A 21,341-nucleotide genomic window follows, 5' to 3' on the forward strand; every position below is an offset into this window, starting at 1 on the left:
TGAGGGGGCCCAGGCCACCACCCCAGGTGGAACTATAGTGTACCTGGTGCCCTCACCGTCCTCCATGCCTCAGTTTCTCCTGGGCCCAGGCTTCAGGATAGTTCAACCAGCAATGGTAAGTATGAGAGAAACAGCAGTGGGACAATGCCCAGGTGGGAGACCAGAGGCCACTGCGTTCAGACCCACGGGCTGAGGGGGCAGGGCAAAGGGAGCAGGGCCCACAGTGTGGGGTGACAGGTCATGGCGGCAGGTACCCACCCAGCTTTGGAGGGTTGTCATCTCTAAAACAATAAGAAACACCAATACTAAGGTGTAAATCAGGACCATTAATAGTTAAAATGAAAAAAGAAATCCCAACGTGGTCCCTTTATTCTAAGATCTCTTTAGACAGTTTCACGAAGCTCACATGGGGCTCCTCCTGGTTGCAGTCCCACTGCTCCTCTTCCCGAGCACAGCCAGCTGCCACCACTCCGAGCCTCCGAGAAGCGGCCTCTGCACACCTGAAGGGTATGCTGTGCCGGTGCCAACTGGGGGCGTGGCAAGGGCCCTGCCTGAGTGTGCAGACAGCTGGGCTCTGCAAGTGTTCTGACAGCCACAGGGCTTCCCGGATGGACAGACAGGATACAGGTGGGAGTGGGAGGAAGCGAGCACTGGGGCTCTGGTCTGAGCTTTGGGAGGGATGGAGCTGCCGTTTCTGGAGGGTGGGGTCCAGGGCTGTGGCATTTGGGGTTCAAGGACGGAGGGCCTCCCACAGGCTATCCACCCAGGAGCGAGTACAGCAGACAGAAGGGGGGTGAGGGCAGGGAGAGACAGGCCAAGGCAGGGATGCTGTAGTCAGTGCAGGCCCAGGGGCTGGCCACGGGCCCAACTGAGGTGACCTTGACCAGAACCCAGTGGGAGCTGGTTTTCTGGGGCTCGGGGGTGGGAACAGTTGGTGACGGGCAGGGTGGGAAGTAGCCAGCATGTGGGCTGACTTGTTTTGTTTGTTCTTCTAGGTGGGAGAACAGCTCCTCTGGTGACCCACCAAAGGGAGAAACATTTCGGCTGGACCACCACTGTGGCCAGAGAAGTGACCTTGAGGGGCAGAGGCCCAGCGCCATCCCCCAGACTCTGAGCCCAAGACAGGGCCCATTCCCTCTGGCTGAGGTGGGGTGACAGCGAGAGTGAGGGCAGGGCTAAGGATGGCCGGGTACCAGGCCCCTGGGCAGCCTGGGCCTCCACACCACCCACTGGAGAAGCTGCCCGCCCGGCCCCGAGACACTGCGTGAGTGACCTTCTCCCTGTGGACAGTCTGGAGGCTGTGCTCGGGGCTGGTACCACCTCGTCTGTCCTGTGGGGTCAGTAGGCTGCTGAGAAGACCCACAGGGTCCCAGTGGTACCAGCAGGCCCCATCACAGCCGAGAGGTATGGGGGTCCCCAGGACTGAGGGCACACGAGCACGCCGGTATCTATGGTGACCGCTCCATGCTCTGCTCCACCCTGCCATCCACACCTTGTTCCATGTCTGCACACTTCTGTCCTGTTGTCCTGGAAACCACCTGTCCTGCCAGACTGAACCCTGCTTTGTGGGTTGGGGGGGACAGTCTACCATCTTGGTTCTCAGGAACAGGAACGGGAGGATGGACCTCCTGGAGGCAGGAGAGGATGTCGTCGTGGGTCAGCTCGACCCGCAGCCATGACAGCCAGGTCTGCACACTTGTTACATATGTAGACGGGGAAACTGAGGCCCACGATGTACTGCAAGATGTCCAGCCCAGGGCCCCTCAGATTCCTGGTGAGGTCACTCCTGCGCAGGTCAGCCCTGGGGGAGCCCCCACAGAGCGCCTGGGGTCACCACACAGTGGTGATGGTGGGCAGGAGACAGACACAGTGGTTGGGAAGAAATGTGACAGTGAAAATGTATCACTGAACTTGACCTGCAGGTTCACACCTCAATGTCAAAATAATTCAAAACGAGTATCGCGGCACCAGAGGGGTTAGTACTTGATGTCGTTACTATCTTTTGTGAAAGAAAAATCTTGCCCACAGTTCCCACTGTTTCACGGATTTAAACACAGAGAAGTCTTCCAGTCATCACCCAGAATGACAGGCTGAAGTAACCTGAGCTCGGGGTCTCTGTCCCAACACCCCTGCGCTCCACTGTCTGGGACCCACTGTACAGAGACAAGCAGTGCTGTGGACACTAAGTGCCTAAAGGTTTTACACAGGCCCGCGCTGCACGCCAACAGTGCATGCAGTGAGCGTGGGAGCCCCAGGCGTCCTCCTGCAGGCACGGTGCTGGCTGAGGGCCAGCTTGGCACATGCCACGTGCTGATGTGATGCGTCAGCTGCTGAGGGGACTGTCAGCCAGACATCCCTGAAGCTGAAGACATCTGAATAACATTCCACATGTGGCAGCAGCAGCTGTGGCCATGTCTCCTGAGGGGAGGGCGGGAAGCAAGGTGAGCCAGCGCCTGGCTTCCTGCCTGGAGGCTCTGTGTGTGTGTGTCTCTCTCTCTCCCTCTCTTCTCTTCAACCTCCTTTCCTGACACACTGTTCTGGAGGCCCAAGTCTCCGCATAACTTCTCTGAGACCCAGGTCCCGTGTAGAGGCCATACTTTTCTTTCTTAATTTATTATTTTTATTCGCATCCCCTAACCCTCACCTCTTCAGCAACCATGCCTATTCTCTATCAATGAGTGTGTTCTATTTAGTTTACTTTGTTCTTTAGATCCCCCATATAACTGACGTCTTAGGACATTCATCTTGCTCTGGCTTCTCTTCACTTAGCCCAGCACCCTTTAGGTCTACCCATGCTGTCGCAAAAGGTAACAGTTCGTTCTTTTTATGTCTGTGTGGTATCTTTATTCGCTCCTCTGTGGACATGGTTCTTGACTTCTGTAAATAATGCTGCAGTAAACATAGGGGTGCCTGTGTCTTTTGGAATTAGTGTTTTGGGTTTCTTCGGATAAGTTCCCAGAAGTGGAAATGCTGAGTCATAAGGCAGTTCTTAACTCCATACTGCTTTCCATAGTGGCTGCACCAGTCCGCAATCCCACCAACAGTGCATGAGGGTTCCCTTTTCTCCACATCCTCACCTGCACTTGTTCGTAGATTTATTGATGACAGCCATTCTTACAGGTGTGAGGTGGTCATCTTGTGGTTTAAATTTGCATTTCTCTGATAAGTGACGTTGAACATCTTTTCATATGTCTGTTGGCCATTTGTATGTCCTCTTTGGAGAAGTGTCTGTTTAGGTCTTTTACCCATTTTTTAAATTGGTGTGTTAGGTTGTATGAGTTGTATGAGGTCTTGTCTAGCCTGTGATGGTGCAATGGATAAAGCATCCACCTGGAACACTGAGATTACAACTTTGAAACCCTGGGCTTGCCTGGTCAAGGCACATATGGAAGTTGATGCTTCCTGCTCCTACTCCCTTCTCTCTAAAATGAATAAAGTCTTTTAAAAAATGTATTTTCTCTCTTTTGTTGATCATTTATGCTAGGAGTTTATCAGTTTTATTACTATTTAAAAGAACTAACTCTTGATTTTTCTCTTGCTTTCAATTTCATTGATTTCTGCTCCTTTTTTTTTCCTTCCATTTTGGGGAGAGCAGGGTAATTTGCAGTCCTTTTCCTAGCTTTGAGAATGGGGCACTCGGATCTGAATTGTAACCTTTCTTCATTTCTGGTATATGCATTCGGATCTATGAAACTGCCCCTCACTACTGGCATTACCTGTACTCCGTAATTTTTTTCTATTTTAATATTTCTTATTAAGGACTATAAAAATACCCAGAATAAATAAATTTGACTCAGTGATATATGTCCTAACATGCAGAATTTTCCTTCACTGCACTGTTCTCCCTCACAGTGGCCTTCAAGTCGCAGGAGGCCGTGATTTCTGTGTCATTTCTCCCTTTGTCACGTGCTGCAGAACTTCTGAGTGAGTGTCCTGCCTGCAGTCTTCTCACTGATAAACCAAATTCGTTGTCAGCCCACTGTTTAGTGGGAGTGTGTTTTTCCTGTTCCACAGAGAGGACTTCTGTTTTCACAACCGGGCCGTGATGAAGCAGGTCGGCTCCTCCAGCAGACAGCGTCTCGGTGCCAACGGAGCGGCCCGTCTCAGCGGTGCTCGTCATTTTCACCAGCGAGGCCTTCGATTGGCTCTTGGCAGTGAGGACGGGGAAAGCACCCCACTCCTGCGGACTAGTCGTTCCCTCTGCTGTCCGTGCTGACCACAACTGGACCCAAGCTGCACTCCATCAAGTTTTGAACGTTGTCTTTTCATTTTCGCTCCAAGTATTTTCTAATGCCCACTATGCTTTTCTTTGCCCGTGGGGGACTTGGTGGTTTCTTTCTGTTGTTGGTCAGAGGACTTGAATTCAGTGACCCCATTCTTCGGACTGTGTCATGACTTGTGGCCCGGCGTGCCTCTCCGTGGGCGCCGCGTCCGACAGCCGACGCCCCCTTGCCAGCCGCTGCTGAGAAGCCCGTCGGAGTCTGCCCCCGCGCCTCCGTCTGGAGCTCCTCTTCTTTATGTACTTTGAAGCTCTGGTGTAGCCCCTTACAAATTTAGGAATGTTCTACACTCCTGGGAAATTTGTTCTTTTATCATTATGCAGTGTCTCTATTTCTGGAAATATTTTTTGTCTTAAACTCCACTTTGTCAATCACATAACCACTCTCATTTTCTTGGTTAGTGTAAGGTACAGGGTTTTTCTGTCTCTGCAATTCTGTAGTCTTATTTTTTATTATTATTATTATTTATTCATTTTAGAGAGGGGAGAGAGTAGAGAGTATGAGAGAGAAAGGGGGGGAGGAGCAGGAAGCATCAACTCCCGTATGTGCCTTGAACCGGCGACCTCAGTGTCCCAGGTCGACGCTTTATCCACTGCGCCACCACAGGTCAGGCTGTAGTCTTATTTTGAAGTATATCTTTCCTACTGAAAATACAGGTGAGGTGTTTTTTTAAGATTTCTTGATTTTAAAGAGAGAAGGGGGTGAGGAATGGGAAGTATCAATTCATAGTTGCTTCACTTTAGTTGTTCATTGATTGCTTCTCATATGTACCTTAACTGGGCAAGCCCAAGGGTTTGAACCAGCAACCTCAGGGTTCCAAGTCGAAGCTCTGTCCACTGCGCCACCACAGACCAGGCCAGGTGAGACTTTTTTCTTTTTAAGCGAAGAGAGAGAAAAAGAGACAGGAATATCAATCTGTTCCCGTATGTGAGGATTGAACCAGCAACCTCTGCTTCAGGACGATGCTCTAACCAAATGAGCTACCCCGCTGGGGCCAGGTGAGACGTTTTTATTTCCATCCGGTGTGACAGTCATTGTCTATCAGTCAGTGTTTGGTCCATTTGTCTGCCACCTTGCCATCCACTTTCTGTTTGTCTACTCTCTTCTGTATTCCTTTAGTTCTCCTAACTTGTCTTGCTTTGGATTAATAAGAACATTGTTTTATTGGGTTCCGGGACAGGGGTGCACAAGGACTCCACAGAGGAGGTGAAGCTGAACTACAAGTTGAGTACGCAGCCGAATGGAAATGGTAGAAGGGTCTTCCAGGCAAGGGGGACAGCATGTGCACCTGGCTGGACACCTGTGACCCCTCTTCCCAGACCCCCGGGAGGTGGTGGTGGATTCTAGGAGTATTTCTCATTCCCAGCTGATCTGACTCCTGCCCGACTGAAGACGCTGCTGGTCCCTGCACCCAGGCCACAGCATGTCTTCTCAGAGCACTCTGTAGCAAATGTTTATTACAAAAATTCATGAATATGAAACAAATGTGCTTGAACTTCTGAATATGACACACGCTACTGCCATGAGTGTACTTCAGTGCAGACATGGTTCTGCTGAGGCCGATGGGCCTCCACAGACAACATGGGGCTCTGCAAACCCGGGAGGTGGGCCTTCCACACTGGGGACCTCATCACATGTGGGTCCCGTGGGCAGCCACCTCTTCCCAGCCAGCAGCAATATCTCAACTGCAGGCTGTCAGGGCTGTCACCTTGTCACCTTGGCCTGTAAGTCTTCCTGCTCTGGCCTCAGCCTGACAGTATGGGAACCCAAACTGCACCAGAAGCAGCGCTGGGCTTCCGGAGCACATCGCTGCCTCCATCCCTCTGAAGTTCCGTCTGACTTGGCCTGCTCCATGGCCCAAGGGGGGCCAACATAGAGGGTCAGAGCAGCCTCAGCCCCGAATCTCGAGGATTTCAGAGCTGCATGCCGAGAGCCCCCACCCCAGCCTCTGCCCCGCCTGGGCTCACAGGCAGCAGTCGGCCACGTGTCTGAAGAGCTCCTCGCCTTGCTCGTCACTGAAACACTGCAGGCAGTGAGGACACTGGAGGTCCCCCTGGCCACTCTGGGTTGCTCGGGGGCACCCACCCTGCAGCGCTGCAGCGGGGGCCACAGACTGGGACGCAGCCCCAGGCCGCTGGCCACCAGGCGCCGAAAGCCCCAAAGCATCAGTCTCTAAGTACTTGGAGGTCTGGCTCCCAGTGTGAATCCAGTAGGAGCCTGGCTCTCGGGGGTCCTGGAAAAAAAGGGTAAAGTCCATTCACATAGGCTGCGTTGGAGGTCACCCCACAGGTCTCTGCTTCATCCATCCCTGAGTGGGACTCACACCCCTCACTCTGCTTCCTGCTGTGGCCCAGAGCCCAAAAGTGGACAGCAGGCCACAGCGACACTCTGTGTAGGCTAACAAAGGGCCTGGGGGCAGGAGGAGCAGAGGCCAAGAGGCATGTGGAGCCACGAGTCTCGTGTCTGGGCACCCGGGACCTCAGTGGTATCTGTGCATCAAGTAACCAGGACCCGCACCTCAGTATAGGAAAGATGTGGGGGGAAGAAGCTCCCAGTAGGATGCATGGACCCATGACAGCCCTGAGGACGGCCACCCCCCCTGTCACCACCATGCCATCCTCCTCCAGACGGGCCCGCAGGGAGGTTTGTCTCCCACCACCGTGCCAGGCTGACAGCTCTGCCCGGAGCAGGAAGTCAGGGTCTCAACAGATGAAAAGGACTTGAAGTTCAGGAAAAGAAAAGGAGCCTGGCCTGTGGTGGCACAGTGGATAGAGCGTCAATATGGAATGACTGAGGTCACCAGTTCAAAACCCTGGGCTTGCCCGGTCAAGGCACATTCAACAAGCATTCAATAATAGCTAAAGTGAGGCAGCTATGAGTTTATACTCCTCACTCCCCACCCCTCTGTCTCCCCTGTAAAATCAATGAAGTCTTTAAAAAAGGGAAAAGGAAAGCCCCGAGCACGCACACAGGTGGAGCCCCACACCTACCTGGTGTCTGCGGGACACCTGGCATTGCAGGGCCGCCACCTTGTCCTCAAGCTCCTGAATCCTGCTCTGAGCCCGCTCCCGATCCGCCCTTTCCGAGGTAAAGTCATCTTTGTAGGCGAGAATCTGAACAGAGCAGACACTGCTGTCACCACGCTGCACCGGTCTGCTGTGGGCTGTCAAGCCCCGCCCTGTGGCCACCGCCCCACCCCGCCCACCTGCTCCAGCTTCTGTGCCAGCGCCCAGCCCCGCCCCATCACTCTGCCCCGTCCTCAGGATCCCGCTCACCTTCTGCACCAGCGCCCCGCCCTGCCTTCAAGGCCCCGCCCACTTGCTGCTCCAGCTTCTGCGCCCGGCCCCGCCCCGACCTCAAGGCCCCACCCACCTGCTGCTCCAGCATCTGCGCCCGCTCCCGCGCCGCCGCCAGCTCCCGCGCCGCCCCCGCGCACTCGCAGACCCTCTCCTCCAGCTGCCTGTTGAGCCGGGAAATCTCTTTTCTCATCAGCTCCACCTCGGGCTCCGAGGATGTCCGCCCGCGCAGCTGCGCCCGCAGCCCCCGCACGTACTCGTCCCTGCTGGCGTCATAACGCTGCCACTTGGCGTTGAGATCTTCCACCTGGGGACAGTGCAGTAAAGCAGCTGACGCGGCTGCTGCCCCGCCCCAGAGCTGGGAAGCCACCGATGGGGCGTCCCCACGTGTGGGAGTCACCTTACTCTACACAAGCAGCGTCTTAAACACAAGTGCACTTAGTGCCGTTTTCCTGCCTTAGAAGTTGTCTGGACAGTAAGTCCTGCCCTTCCTCGGCTGACATGTGAACTAAGTCGGGGAGTGGGAACCACAGGGCGTTTTCTGTTCATCCTTCTAGGAAAAAAGGCCAGGTCAGCCAAAGCGACACTGCACAGCCCCAGCCTGCAGTTCCTAACAGAGTTCTTCTCAGTGAACCGTTGGATACTCACATGAGTCACCTTCTGTTTTAACAGTCGGTTTTCTTCCTGTAACTTCTCAACAGCGGCCTGGACAGAGGCGTCCCTGCCTGTGGGTTCTGGCTGGGAAACAGACAGAGGATACCAGGTCACCAAAGATGGCAGTCACCTGCAGCAAGAAGGGAGGAAGCCGAACCCAGAGGCTGCTGCGCTGCCAGGGCCCACAGGAGGCAGTCCTTCAACAGATGGAAAAACAAAGATTGACAGGAAAGGACCCTCCACTGGGGCCAGGCCACATATGCCTTCCTAGCGTCACAGGGGTCAGGAGGGCAGGAAGCTTAATCCCACTGTCCACAGAGAACACTGGCTGGGGCTCCAAGCGCATAAGCCCATTGTGTCCTTAGACAATGAGGGTCCATCTCACTCTCTCCCCCATGCAGGGCCAGGGGAGTCACACCCAGAAGCCACATGAAAACAGCCCTCCCACTGGTGGGCAGATCTAGCTGAAAAGGCTCAGGGAAGATCCATCTGGCTCCTCCAGATTCCGTGCATTTCACAGCACAGCAGGCTGGACACTAGTGACGCTATTTTGGAGAATTCCCCTTGAATGACAGGAAGCGTGTCCTAACCCACCCAGCCCTGGGGAAGCCCCAGGTGAGTCAGCCCAGTCCAGGCCAGGAAGTGACTACAGAGCCCTGCCAGGCCCCTGCCCTGGGCCCAGGCTGACCACCGTGTGTGGCTGCTTTCAGATCCCCAGGGGGAAATCACAGTGACTCAGAATCAGAAGAGAACACACCCCCTCCCAGAAGGCACTTTTCTTCTGACCCATGCCTGTCTTTCTGAGGTTCCCTTTTTATGGAATCCACCAAACTGAGATGAGCAGTTCTCAGACAGAGGGTCTCCCAGCAAAGCTGCTGCTCAGGAGGGGCTGCTCGTCCACCTCAGAGCACTGCGGACCAGGTTTCTGCATGAAGCTGGTGCAGCCTCAGAATGCTTCCGGGAAAAGACCAAGCAAGAGGCCCTGTGCAGGGCACGGGGTGAGGTGCAGCCAACTAGGCCCACCACATAGCCTGAGTCAGGTGGACACAGGCCTGTTCCTGTCCACCCGACATGGATGGGCACAACCCACCTGCAGGCCCAGCCTGGGGTCAGAAGAAGGCAGGCAGGGACATCGGTTTCTCGTTCCCCTCTCTCCACCAGGCCCCATACAGAGCCAAAGCCCAGATCTGCCTGGTAGGGAGGCCCACCTGCCACCTGGCCCCACCCTGCACCGGCACCGTGCCCGCCTGGGGGCTCCACAGCCTCACTTCCTGATGAGGGTGCTAGAGCCCGAGGATAACCAGGTCTCCAATCATGGCAGGCTGTGCTCTGGCGCGGATGTGCCCAAAGGCCAGCTTCAGAGCTGGAAGCCTGGCTCCGCAGGAGGCCGCAGTTGGCCTGGCATTGCTCTGCACAGATGCAAGGAGCCCACAAACTGCCACACCCAGTCATTGTCACGTGTGGCATCAGGAGGCGCTGCTCCCCAACTCACTCCATGCAGTCGACCCCTCCTCCACCGAATGCACGTGTTCAGGGCCGCCCTCAGCCCCTCCCCCGTGTCCTCTGGACACAGAGCCATACAGGCCAGGTTGGGCCAGGCTGGGGAAGCTCCATCATTCCGGAAGAAACATCTAGAAAGGTAGGCTCCGCCTCAACAGAAGTGGGCCCTGGGCACCCGGCCTCAGAGGCAGCGTCCCCTGCCCAGCCGACAGCCACACCACCGCCTACCTCAGGTCTCTGCTCCCCCACGGTTCCCTGTTGAGCGTCCAGACACTTGGCCAGATGCTGGCACATGTGGGCAGTAGCGGCCAGAGTCCTCCGCAGTTTCTGGGTCTCGTCAGCCAAGGAGCGGCACAGAATGTCACTGGCGGCCCGGGCACGCTCCTTCTCCACTACCTGCCGTTGCAGCAGGGTGACCTCCTGCTGGCGCTGGTGCTCCTGTCCCGCCTGGCTTGTGAGCTGCTGCAGCTCCCGCTCCTTCTCTTCCAGCCGCTCAGACAGCCTCTCGACCTCCTGGTGGGAGACATGAGAGTGAGAGCAGCGTTTACTTGCAGCATCCGGGACGAATGTCAGGAGGAAAAGCAGGCACGCACCGGACCGTCAGCAAACGGCAGACACACTCCCTCGGAGGTCGGCTTCAGAACTAACAATTCACTTTGGAGATGTCAGTCTATAATGTCGTATCTGAACCCTCATCTAAAATTATGTTTTCATGAGCAGGTTCATAATTTTAGGTCTCACATCATCGGATGTCTAAGTGTGGCCACTCCCGGTACGTCTCAATAGGAAGTGCAGAAACTCCAGCGTGGTGAGCAGCCCCCAAAAGGTACGTCGGTGGCCCAGCTTTGGTACTTGGGAATGTGACTTGATTTAGAAAGAAAGTCTTTACAGAAGTGATTAGTTAAGATGAAGTCATACGAGACTAGCATGGCCCCTAATCAAAGGACTAGTGTACTTATACGAGGAGAAAAATTTGGACACAGAGAAGGCCACGTGAAGACGGAGGCAGAGGCTGGAGTGGCATCTATGGGACAGAACAACAGCTGGGCACCACCCCCAGAGGCTGAAGGAGACCAGGAGGGCCCCTCCCGGAGCCCCACCCCACCCACGGTGAACAGTCACCCTCCTGCTGTTTTGAGCACCCAGTTAAAGCTCCTTTGTTAAAGCAACCCCAGGAAACCCAATCACATCATTTGAGGAAAAGCCCTTAAAATTGCAATTTGCTTTGTACCCTGGCTGGTCATTTTGTGCTTTCCCATTTTCAAAGAAATCTGCGACAGAAACAGTGCCCGAAGGAGGTCTGGCAGGCTGAGCTGCCCATGAAGAAAAGCAGCTGCAGGAGGAGGTGTGGCTCTGTGGATCCAGGTCACCACAGCCCAGGGGGACCAGGCACGCGGCCATACAGCGAGCCCTAAACTGCTATTCTCAGAACCGCTTGACAACAAACACGCAGCTACAAAACCTCAAACAGCCTGACCTGTGGTGGCGCAGTGGATAAAAGCATCGACCTGGAAAACTGAGTTCGCCGGTTCAAAACCCTGGGCTTGCCCAGTCAAGGCACATATGGGAGTTGAAGCTTCCTGCTCCTCCCCTCTTCTCTCTCTCTCTCTCTCCCCCCCCCCCCCAAAAATGAATAAATAAAAATAATTTTAAAAAAAACAAAAAAAAAAAAAAACCTCAAACATATGGAAGGGAAGTAAAATGTACAGGCGAAGTCCTCTTTCCCGCCAGCCTCTCCGTGCCCAGCTTCACTCCCCAGAGGTGGTCACGTTCCCTCCTGGGGCACATATCTTTCCAGAACGTTTGTAAGCACCTAGAACACGTGTGCTTTTACCCAGATGAGTCCTGTAGCAGCCTTCACCTGGCTCTCTCCCTCCTGGGGAACGTGCCTCAGTCCACACTTAGACTCACTCCTCTCAACAACGGCAGGGAGCCTCTCCCCTCCCAGCCTCCTCACAGCCCGCGTGCTGCTGGGTCGTGCTGCTGGGTCGCTGATGCTCTTGTCACTTGGGCTAGACCAGGGGTCCCCAAACTTTTTACACAGGGGCCAGTTCACTGTCCCTCAGACCGTTGGAGGGCCAGACTATAAAAAAAATATGAACAAATCCCTATGCACATTGCACATATCTTATTTTAAAGTAAAAAAACAAAACGGGAACAAATACAATATTTAAAATAAAGAACAAGTAAATTTAAATCAACAAACTGACCAGTATTTCAATGGGAACTATGCTCCTCTCACTGACCACCAATGAAAGAGGTGCCCCTTCTGGAAGAGTGGTGGGGGCCGGATAAATGGCCTTAGGGGGCCGCATGCGGCCCGCAGGCCATAGTTTGGGGACCCCTGGGCTAGACCTTAGTCCCCTGAGCAGCGCTCAATGGTGCAGGCAGAGAAAACAGACCCGCAGAAGAGATCTGCCCTGAGGGCATTTGCATTAAATTTTAAAATTATACAAATTGAAAGCTGGGATTCCAGCAGCACCACAGAACCGTCTCTGTCCTAGTCCCTATCTGATACTGAAAGTTACTCAGTTTAAGTCCATTTCTATCTATAAAACAATGTTAACATATACGCAGATATATACCATCTGAATACAAGTGGGAATTCTGTAAATGACACAGCACATTGAAGGTCAGTCTCCTGTGGAATCAAGAATGACAAACTGCTAAGTCCCTGCGGACCCACAGCGAGAGCAGGACAGCGAAGGCTTTCTCAGCCCTCAATCCACCAACTGTGCAACCCCCACACCCTCTAGAGCAGGGGTCAGGAACCTATGGCTCGGGAGCCAGATGTGGCTCTTTTGAGGGCTGCATCTGGCTCACAGACAAATCTTTAATAAAAAAATAATGTTAGGCCCTGGCCGGTTGGCTCAGCAGTGGAGCGTCGGCCTGGCGTGCAGGGGACCTGGGTTTGATTCCCGGCCAGGGCACATGGGAGAAGCGCCCATTTGCTTCTCCATCCCCCCCCCTCCTTCCTCTCTGTCTCTCTCTTCCCCTCCCGCAGCCAAGGCTCCATTGGAGCAAGGATGGCCCAGGCGCTGGGGATGGCTCCTTGGCCTCTGCCCCAGGCGCTAGAGTGGCTCTGGTCGGGGCAGAGCGTGGCCCCTGGTGGGTGTGCCGGGTGGATCCCGGTCGGGCGCATGCGGGAGTCTGTCTGACTGTCTCTCCCCGTTTCCAGCTTCAGAAAAAAAAAAAAAAAAAGAAAAGAAAAAAAAATAATGTTAAAAATATAAAACATTCTTATGTATTACAATCCATTCATTTCCTACCGCTCATGTGCATGGTTACGTGTGGCTGGAGCTAATCACAGCTGTTCTCCGGGACAACACCAAATTTTTATTGGATAATGCGTAACGTACACGGGTCGTTGTATGGCTCTCATGGAATTACATTTTAAAATATGTGGTGTTCATGGCTCTCTCAGCCAAAAAGGTTCCCGACCCCTGCCCTAGAGGCAGCTTCTGTCATCTCTCCCATTCTATGGATGGGCAGACTGAGGCTCGTGGGATTAGGACAGCTGCCCGCATGACCAGGTAAGGGGCAGCAGTACTGGCCACCCAGCCTCAATACCTCCATTGACCACAGTTCCCTCACGTCTTCTTTGGGGCTGGAGGACTTGGGCAAGACCTAATTTCTTTTCTTTTTTGCATTTTAAAGATTTTATTCATTTTAGAGACGGGAGTGAGTGAGAGAGAGGTAGGGGGAAGGAGCAAGAAGCATCAACTCCCATATGTGCCTTGACCAGGCAAGCTTCAGGTTTCAAACTGGTGACCTCAGCATTCCACTTGATCCACTGCGCCACCACAGGAGGCAAGACCTGATTTCTAAGCATCCTTCCTCGCTGTGTGAATGTAAATCGAAAGACAAACAAACATATCTACAGACAATGGGCAGCACACTCCCGGCCAGGGATGGGGTTATGGTTTACAGAGCTTCCCAAGGGCACGCTCTCTCGCTCTCTCCTCTCCACACCCTGAGCCTGGGCACTGGGCCCAGCCCCATGTGGATGTAAGTGTCTGGGAGTAAGATTGGGTGATTCAGAGAACAGGACCTGGGTTCTGCCCTCGACCAGTTCACAACACCAGGCACAAAACCACAGACACACAGCAGACAATGGGGTGAGTCTGGTTGACTCTGAAGGAGTAGCCAGCCTTATTCTTTTTGTCTTAAAAAAGTTAACTCCCTGGCCAGGTAACTCAGCTGGTTAGAGCAACATCCCCATATGCCAAGGTTGCGGGGTTTGATCCCTGGTCAGGGCACAAATAAGAGTCAACCAGTGGGCACATGGATCAGTGGAGAAACAAATCGACAGTTCTCTCTCTGTGTCTTAAAAAAATAAAAATGAAAATAAAGTTTTTCCTTTAAATTCAGGAACAAGACCAGGATGCCCACTCCTACGACATGTATTCAAAATACTCTGGAAGTCCTGTTCAGAGCAGTCAGGCAAGAGAAAGAAAATGATTCAAATAGGAAAGGAAGAAGTAAATGTCACTTTTTGCAGATGACATGCAAAAAGTGTTAGAGATAATAAATACAGTAAAGTTGCAGGATACAAAAATCAATGTAAAAAAATCCACTGCCTTTCTATTTACAAACAATGAAACCTCAGAAAAAGAAATGAAAAAAAAAATTCCTTTTGCAGCTGAAACCAAAAGAATAAAATACACAAGAATAAACTTAACAAAGGATGTGAAGGACCTCTATACTGAAAACTACAAAACATTATCGAAAGAGATTGAAAAAGACAAAATGAAATAGAAAGATATTCTGTGTTCATGGATCTGAAGAATCAACAGTTAAAATGGCATATTACCCAAGGCAATATACAATTTAACGCAATCCTCATCAAAACAACAATGTCATTTTTTAAAGAAATAGAGCAATAAAGTTATCAGGTTTGCATGGAATCACAATAGATCTCAAATAGCCAAAGCAATCCTTAGAAAAAAGAACAAAGCTGGAGGTATCACAATATATACTGCAGAGCTACAATAAATTATACAACAGAGCTACAAAAATCAAAACAGCATGGCATTGAGCAGTAATCTAAACAGACACAGACCAGTGGAACAAAATCGAGAGCCCAGAAATAAAACCACATATATATTGACAAATACTTTTTGACAAAGAAGCCGAAAACACACAATGGAGAAAAGGAAGCCTCTTCAATAACTGCTGCTTGTAAAACTGGAAAGCCATCTGCAAAAGAATGAAACTAGATTATAGTTTGTCCCCCTGCACAAAAATTAATGCAAAATGGATCAAAGACCTACTAAATATAAGATCTGAAACAAATTACATAGAAGAAAACATAGGTACTAAACTCATGGACCTTGGCCATAGAGAACATTTTATGAATTTGACTCCAAAGGCAAGGGAAGTAAAGGCAAAGATAAATTAATGGGACTACATCAAACTAAAAACCTTCCGCACAGCAAAAGAAACCAACAAAACAAAAAGGCAGCCAACCAAATAGGTGCTGATATTTACAAACAGCAGCTCTGACAAGGGATTAATATTCCAAATATATAAAAAAAACTTGAACAACTCAACACCAAACAATCCAGTGAAACAATGGGCAGTCTGACCAGTGGTGGTGCCCTGGATAGAGCATCGACCTGGGATGCTGAGGTTCCAGGTTCAAAACCCCAAGGTCATCAGCTTGAGTGCAGGCTCACAGCTTGAGCACAGAATCATCAACATGACCCCAAGGTTGCTGGCTTGAGCCCAAAGGTCGCTGGCTTGAACAAGGGATCGCTGGCTCAAGTTGAGCACCAATGCCCATCAAGGCACATATGAGAAGCAATCAGGAAAAATTAAACTGACACAACTATGAGTTGATGCTTCTCATCTCCCTTCCTATCTGTCTTTCTCAAAAGACATATATATATATATAAAAATAGGGAGAAGACCTGAGCAGATACCACTCCCAAAAGACATATATAAATGGCCAACAGATATATGAAAAGATGCTCGTCTTCACTAGCTATTAGAGAAATGCAAATCAAAACCACAATGAGCCTGACCTGTGGTGGCGCAGTGGATAAAGCATCAACCTGGAAGTGCTGAGGTCGCCAGTTCGAAACCCTGGGCTTGCCTGGTCAAGGCACATATGGGAGTTGATGCTTCCAGCTCCTCCCCCCCTTCTCTCTCTCTGTCTCTCCTCTCTCTTTCTCTCTCTGTCTGTCTCTCCCTCTCTTCTCTAAAATGAATAAAAAATTCCCGGCCAGGGCACACAGGAGAAGCGCCCATTTGCTTCTCCACCCCTCCGCCGCGCTTTCCTCTCTGTCTCTCTCTTCCCCTCCCGCAGCCAAGGCTCCATTGGAGCAAAGATGGCCCGGGCGCTGGGGATGGCTCTGTGGCCTCTGCCTCAGGCGCTAGAGTGGCTCTGGTCGCAATATGGCGACGCCCAGGATGGGCAGAGCATCGCCCCCTGGTGGGCAGAGCGTCGCCCCTGGTGGGCGTGCCGGGTGGATCCCGGTCGGGCGCATGCGGGAGTCTGTCTGACTGTCTCTCCCTGTTTCCAGCTTCAGAAAAATGAAAAAAAAATAAAAAATAAAATGAATAAAAAATTAAAAAATAAAAAATAAAAAAACCACAATGAAATAACACATTAAAAAATTAAAAAAACACAATCCAACTTCACACCTGTTGGATTGGCTGTTATCAACCAGACAGGTAAGAACAAGTGCTGGAGAGGCTGTGGAGAAAAGGGAACCCTCACTCACTGCTGGTGGGAATGTAAACTGATACAGTCATTGTGGAAAACAGGATGCAGGTTTCTCAAAAAACTAAGACCCAGCAATCCCTCTTCTGGTATCTACCTGAAAACCTCAGAAACATTTATTCACAAAGATATATGCACCCCTATGTTCACTGCAGCATTATTCACGGTGGCACAGACACGGAGTCAACCACAGGGTCACCTGATAGAGGGTTAGATAAAAGAAATGTGGTACATATATACAGTGTAATACTACTCGGCCCTAAGAAATGATGAAATACTGCGGAGGACTTGCTGGGTGACAGGTACCCTACTTGTGGCTGGCTTTGTCCTTTACTTCTGGGAACCTGCCAGAGTTAGACAAAGGCAAAACCACTGGGAAGTGGAACACTGCATGGCTGGGCAACCCCCTCCCTACTGCTGACCGATGTGTCGACTCCCAACACTGTGAGGGCCCCAGGACCCCCTGAGCCCCTGCCGCTGGCTCTGAAGCTGGCCCCTCTGACTAAATGCCCCTGTCCAATTAGTGGCAGCTCTTAGACTTCAGAAGCACATAGACCAGTGTCGTCAGAAAGCATGGCCTGGCCCAGAACCCCAGCTCACACATGTGGACATGAAATACAGAAGCCAGCAAGTAGGCTGACGTCCCCAGGAGAACCCGTCACTGAGACCCACACTGGGACCTGTCCCTGGGTCCCACAGCTCCAGACTCAGGGTGCAAATGCGTAAATAATTAAATGGATAGTTCTGTAGATCAGCCTTAAAAAATAAGAGGCACAGCCGCTGGCCTTCACCCTGTAACAGTCTGCTCCAGCTGCCCTAAGAGCCCACAGAGCTAGCAGCTCCCTCACCCTCCCACAGCCAGCGGCCCTGCCTGTTTCCAGAGCTGCTTGCACACAGCTTGCAGGAGCCCGGGTGGGCAAAACAAGACCCCGTCCTCCACATATCAGGAACGAAACAGTGGCTGCTGCTTCCAGTGACAGAGGAGAGGTAGGCAGCATTGTCATCGCATCTCCTCCTGTGGTTGCAGGACCCTCCCTTCCAGCTGAAGTGAACTCTGGGGGATTTATTTATTTACTTTTTTGGATTTTATTTATTTACTTTTATTAGAGAGAGAGAGGAGAGAGAGAGAGAGGGAGAGAGAGAGAGAGAAAGGGGGAGGAGCAGGAAGCATCAACTCCCATATGTGCCTTGACCAGACAAGCCCAGGGTTTTGAACCAGCAACCTCAGCATTTCCAGGTCGATGCTCTATCCACTGCGCCACCACAGGTCAGGAACTCTGGGGGATTTAAAGAGCTGGCACCCTCTTATTCCCCTACTATTTTTCTCCTTCCCTTTTGAGAGCCAGACAGTCAAGACTACGACATTCCAAAGCAACTGCTTATAGGGGAAAACATGGCCACACACGTCCAGGGAAAGCTGTAGCCTCAAAGAAGAACTGAGAAAACCTTACGTTACACCTCAGGTTGACTCTCAGCACAGAGACAACCTACAGCCATCAAAGAAAAATAAAAAAACAAAATATTGAAAAAAGCAAACCCTGGGAAAGAGGAGAATCTGATTTCCACAGATACTAAATTATTAGATCTGAACGTCCACTTGAACAGAAAACCACAAAGCAGACAAAGATACAGGAAAACATGGCCCATTCAAAGGAAAAAAATATAAATCAACAGAAGCTGTCCTGGAAAAATACCTGACAGCAAATCTTTTATACAAAGGCTTCATGACAACCATTGGAAAGATACCTAAAGAACTAAAAGAAAATACAGAGAAAGTTAAGAAAGCAATGTACAAACCAAATGGAAATGTGAGTATGTACAAAAACCTAAAAAGAAACCAAAAAATCCTGGAGCTGAAAAGTACAGTAACTCAAATGAAAATTTCACCAGAGAGAGTTGAAGGCAGATTTGAACAGGCAGAAGAATCCAGCAAACTTGAAGATGGGGCAATGGAAATGATCACGGCTGAGAAACAGAAAGGAAAAAGACTGAAAAAAAAATGACCCGTGGGTACCATCAAGTGGACCAACACACACTGTGGGAATCCCAGAAGGAAAGAGGGACAGAAAGCATGTTTGAAAAATTAATGGTTGAAAGCTCCCTAACTTTGATGAAAACCATGAATATAACTATTCAACAACTCAACAAACTCTAAGACGAACTCCAAACAAGGTATACCAAGACACATTATGAAAGCAGCAAGAGAGAAGTGACTTGTCACCCAGGGACGCTCAGTAAGATTATCAGCAGATGTCTCATCAGACACTTTGGCAGAAGGCCATGGGCCAGTCTATGCAAAGTACTAAAAGAAAACACTGTCAACCAAGAATCCTATATCTGGTAAAAACTGTCCTTCAGAAGTGAGGGAGGAACTAAAATATTCCCAGATAAACAAAAGCTGAGGGAATTCATCACCACTCGACCTGCCCTGCAAGAAATGCTCAAGGGAATCCTATGGGGTAAAATGAAAGGACCCTGGCCAGGTAGCTCTGTTGATTAGAGCATGACTCTGATATACCAGGGTTGTGGGTTCAGTCCCTGGTCAGGGTGCATACAAGAATCAACCACAGCCCTGGCCGGTTGGCTCAGTGGTAGAGCGTCGGCCTGGCATGCAGAAGTCCCAGGTTCGATTCCCGGCCAGGGCACACAGGAGAGGCGCCCATCTGCTTCTCCACCCCTCCTCCTCTCTTTCCTCTCTGTCTCTCTCTTCCCCTCCTGCAGCCGAGGCTCCACTAGAGCAAAGATGGCCCGGGCACTGAGGATGGCTCTATGGCCTCTGCCCCAGGCGCTAGAGTGGCTCTGGTCGCAACAGAGCAATGCCCTGGAGGGGCAGAGCATCGCCCCCTGGTGGGCAGAGCGTCGCCCCTGGTGGGCGTGCCGGGTGGATCCCGGTCGGGCGCATGTGGGAGTCTGTCTGTCTCTCCCCGTTTCCAGCTTCAGAAAAATACCAAAAAAATAAATAAAAATAAATAAATAAATAAAAAGAATCAACCACATACATGAATAAGTGGAAAACAAATTGATGTTTCTCTCTCTTTCTCTTTCTCTTCTTCTCTCTCTAAAAATCAATTAAAAAAAATTTTTTAAGCACAATAAATCAACTAGACCTAACAGACATAAAAAATACTCTGCCCACACTGGCCAGGTGGTTCAGTTGGTTAGAGTATCATCTTGACATGCTGAGATTGCAGGTTTGACCCCTGCACAGGGCACATACAAGAAACCAACCAATGATAGCATGAATAGGTAAAACAACTAATTGATGTCTCTCTCTCTCTCTAAAAAAATTGACAAATAAAAAATAAAAAAAGGCCCAGCAAACTTGAAGTGACTTATAGGGGATTTAAAGAGCTTGTACCCTCTTATTCCCCTACCATTTTTCTCCTTGAGGCCCTGGCCAGTTGGCTCAGCAGTAGAGCATTGACCCAGTGTGTGGAAGTCTCAGGTTCGATTCCTGGTCAGGGCACACAGGAGAAGCCCCCATCTGCTTCTCCACCCCTCCCCCTCTCCTTCCTCTCTGTCTCTCTCTTCCCTTCCTGCAGCCAAGGCTCCATTGGAGCAAAGTTGGCTCAGGTGCTGATGACGGCTTCACTGCCTCCGCCTCAGACCCTAGAATGGCTCCAGTTGCAATGGAGCAACGCCCCAGATGGGCAGAGCATCGCCCCCTGGTGGGCGTACCAGTGGATCCCAGTCAGGCCCATGCAGGAGTCTGTCTCTCTGCCCCCCTTCTCACTTCAGAAAAATACAAAACAATTAATTAATTAATTAATTAAAAAAGAACACTGTACCCAAAAACAATACCATAAACATAGCTGCACAAGTGAATTCTACCAAACATTTAATAAATAATTAATACCAATTCTTTTCAAGTTTTCCCAAAATAACTGTAAAGGAGGGAACACTTCCTAACTATTGTTATGATACCTGTATTACTCTGATACCAAAGCAAGGCAAAGACACTGTACGAAACCTACAGACCAATATCCCTTATGAACACTGAGCAAAAATTCTCAGCAAAGGGCTAGCAAACCAAATTCAGCAACACAGTAAAAGGATTATACACCATGACCAAGTGAGATTTTTCCCCCCTAGAATGCAGAGATGGTTCAACTTACAAAAACTGATCAATGAGGGTTAACTAGATTTAGTGTGGTCAACATTTCACAATATACACAAATATCAAAATATTATGTTGTATACCTGAAACTAATGTAATATTATATGTCAACTACATCTAAAGGAAAAGAAAGCTGCTGACCTGATAAGACCAGGGTGCTGGTTTGGATAGTGAGGTTGGCTTAGTTCCATCCTTGTTCTACATTCAGCACTTCCCTCACCACAGCTCCCTCCATCCCTTCCACAGCTTGCTTCAAGGAGCTATCACTTCTGCACTTGTTATGAGTCACAGTCTGATGGGCAAGAACTGGATCTTGATCATCTCTGCATTCTCCTAGCCTAGGGCTGAACAGAACGCGCCATTAGCCACTTGACACAGTAGTAAGGGCCATCAACATTTGTCCCCCCGTCTCATTTTACAGCCGCTTCCTGCGTTCTTCTCTAGTCTCTCAATTATACTGGATTCACGCTTCTACTGAGCCTGACACAGCTCTGGTACTCTACGCAACCTGTGAAACGAATGTACTGAGGAATGAAAAAACACAACGCACGGTGTTCGTACACATTCTACTCCCATAAAAAGGATTGCCAATAAAAGAGGCTCAATAAGCAAACGCCTGAGTGGCAATGGTGAATGGCATCCACACCCTCTGAGCACCAGCAATGTGCAAGAGATTAAGCTCTGCACTTAGATACATTGAACCCTGTTCACAACATAAAACAATATGCTAGACATGGTTGTTGTTGTTGTTTGGTTTTAATTTTTCC

The 21,341-nt window shown here is 50.5% G+C and overlaps 1 protein-coding gene across 8 annotated transcripts in view; it reads right to left on the reverse strand.

The window, feature by feature from the left end:
* Positions 1-21,341, reverse strand: part of TNIP2 (TNFAIP3 interacting protein 2) — a 37,589-nt gene that overhangs the window by 14,575 nt on the left and 1,673 nt on the right. For 4 of the 8 annotated variants that reach the window (XM_066385673.1, XM_066385674.1, XM_066385669.1 and 1 more), the window contains exons 2-5: positions 9,959-10,243; positions 8,225-8,314; positions 7,653-7,883; positions 7,271-7,393 (exon numbers count right to left, since the gene is read on the reverse strand). In XM_066385673.1, coding sequence (XP_066241770.1) covers positions 7,271-7,393; positions 7,653-7,883; positions 8,225-8,314; positions 9,959-10,243 — 729 coding nt within the window. Of the gene's footprint in view, positions 1-70; positions 4,707-4,884; positions 6,514-6,552; positions 7,032-7,270; positions 7,394-7,652; positions 7,884-8,224; positions 8,315-9,958; positions 10,244-21,341 lie in introns of those variants that run through there. The other 4 variants (XM_066385672.1, XM_066385667.1, XM_066385668.1 and 1 more) reach the window with 4 other exon arrangements.

This window comes from Saccopteryx leptura, chromosome 5, assembly GCF_036850995.1.
Source record: "Saccopteryx leptura isolate mSacLep1 chromosome 5, mSacLep1_pri_phased_curated, whole genome shotgun sequence".
NCBI lineage: Eukaryota > Metazoa > Chordata > Mammalia > Chiroptera > Emballonuridae > Saccopteryx > Saccopteryx leptura.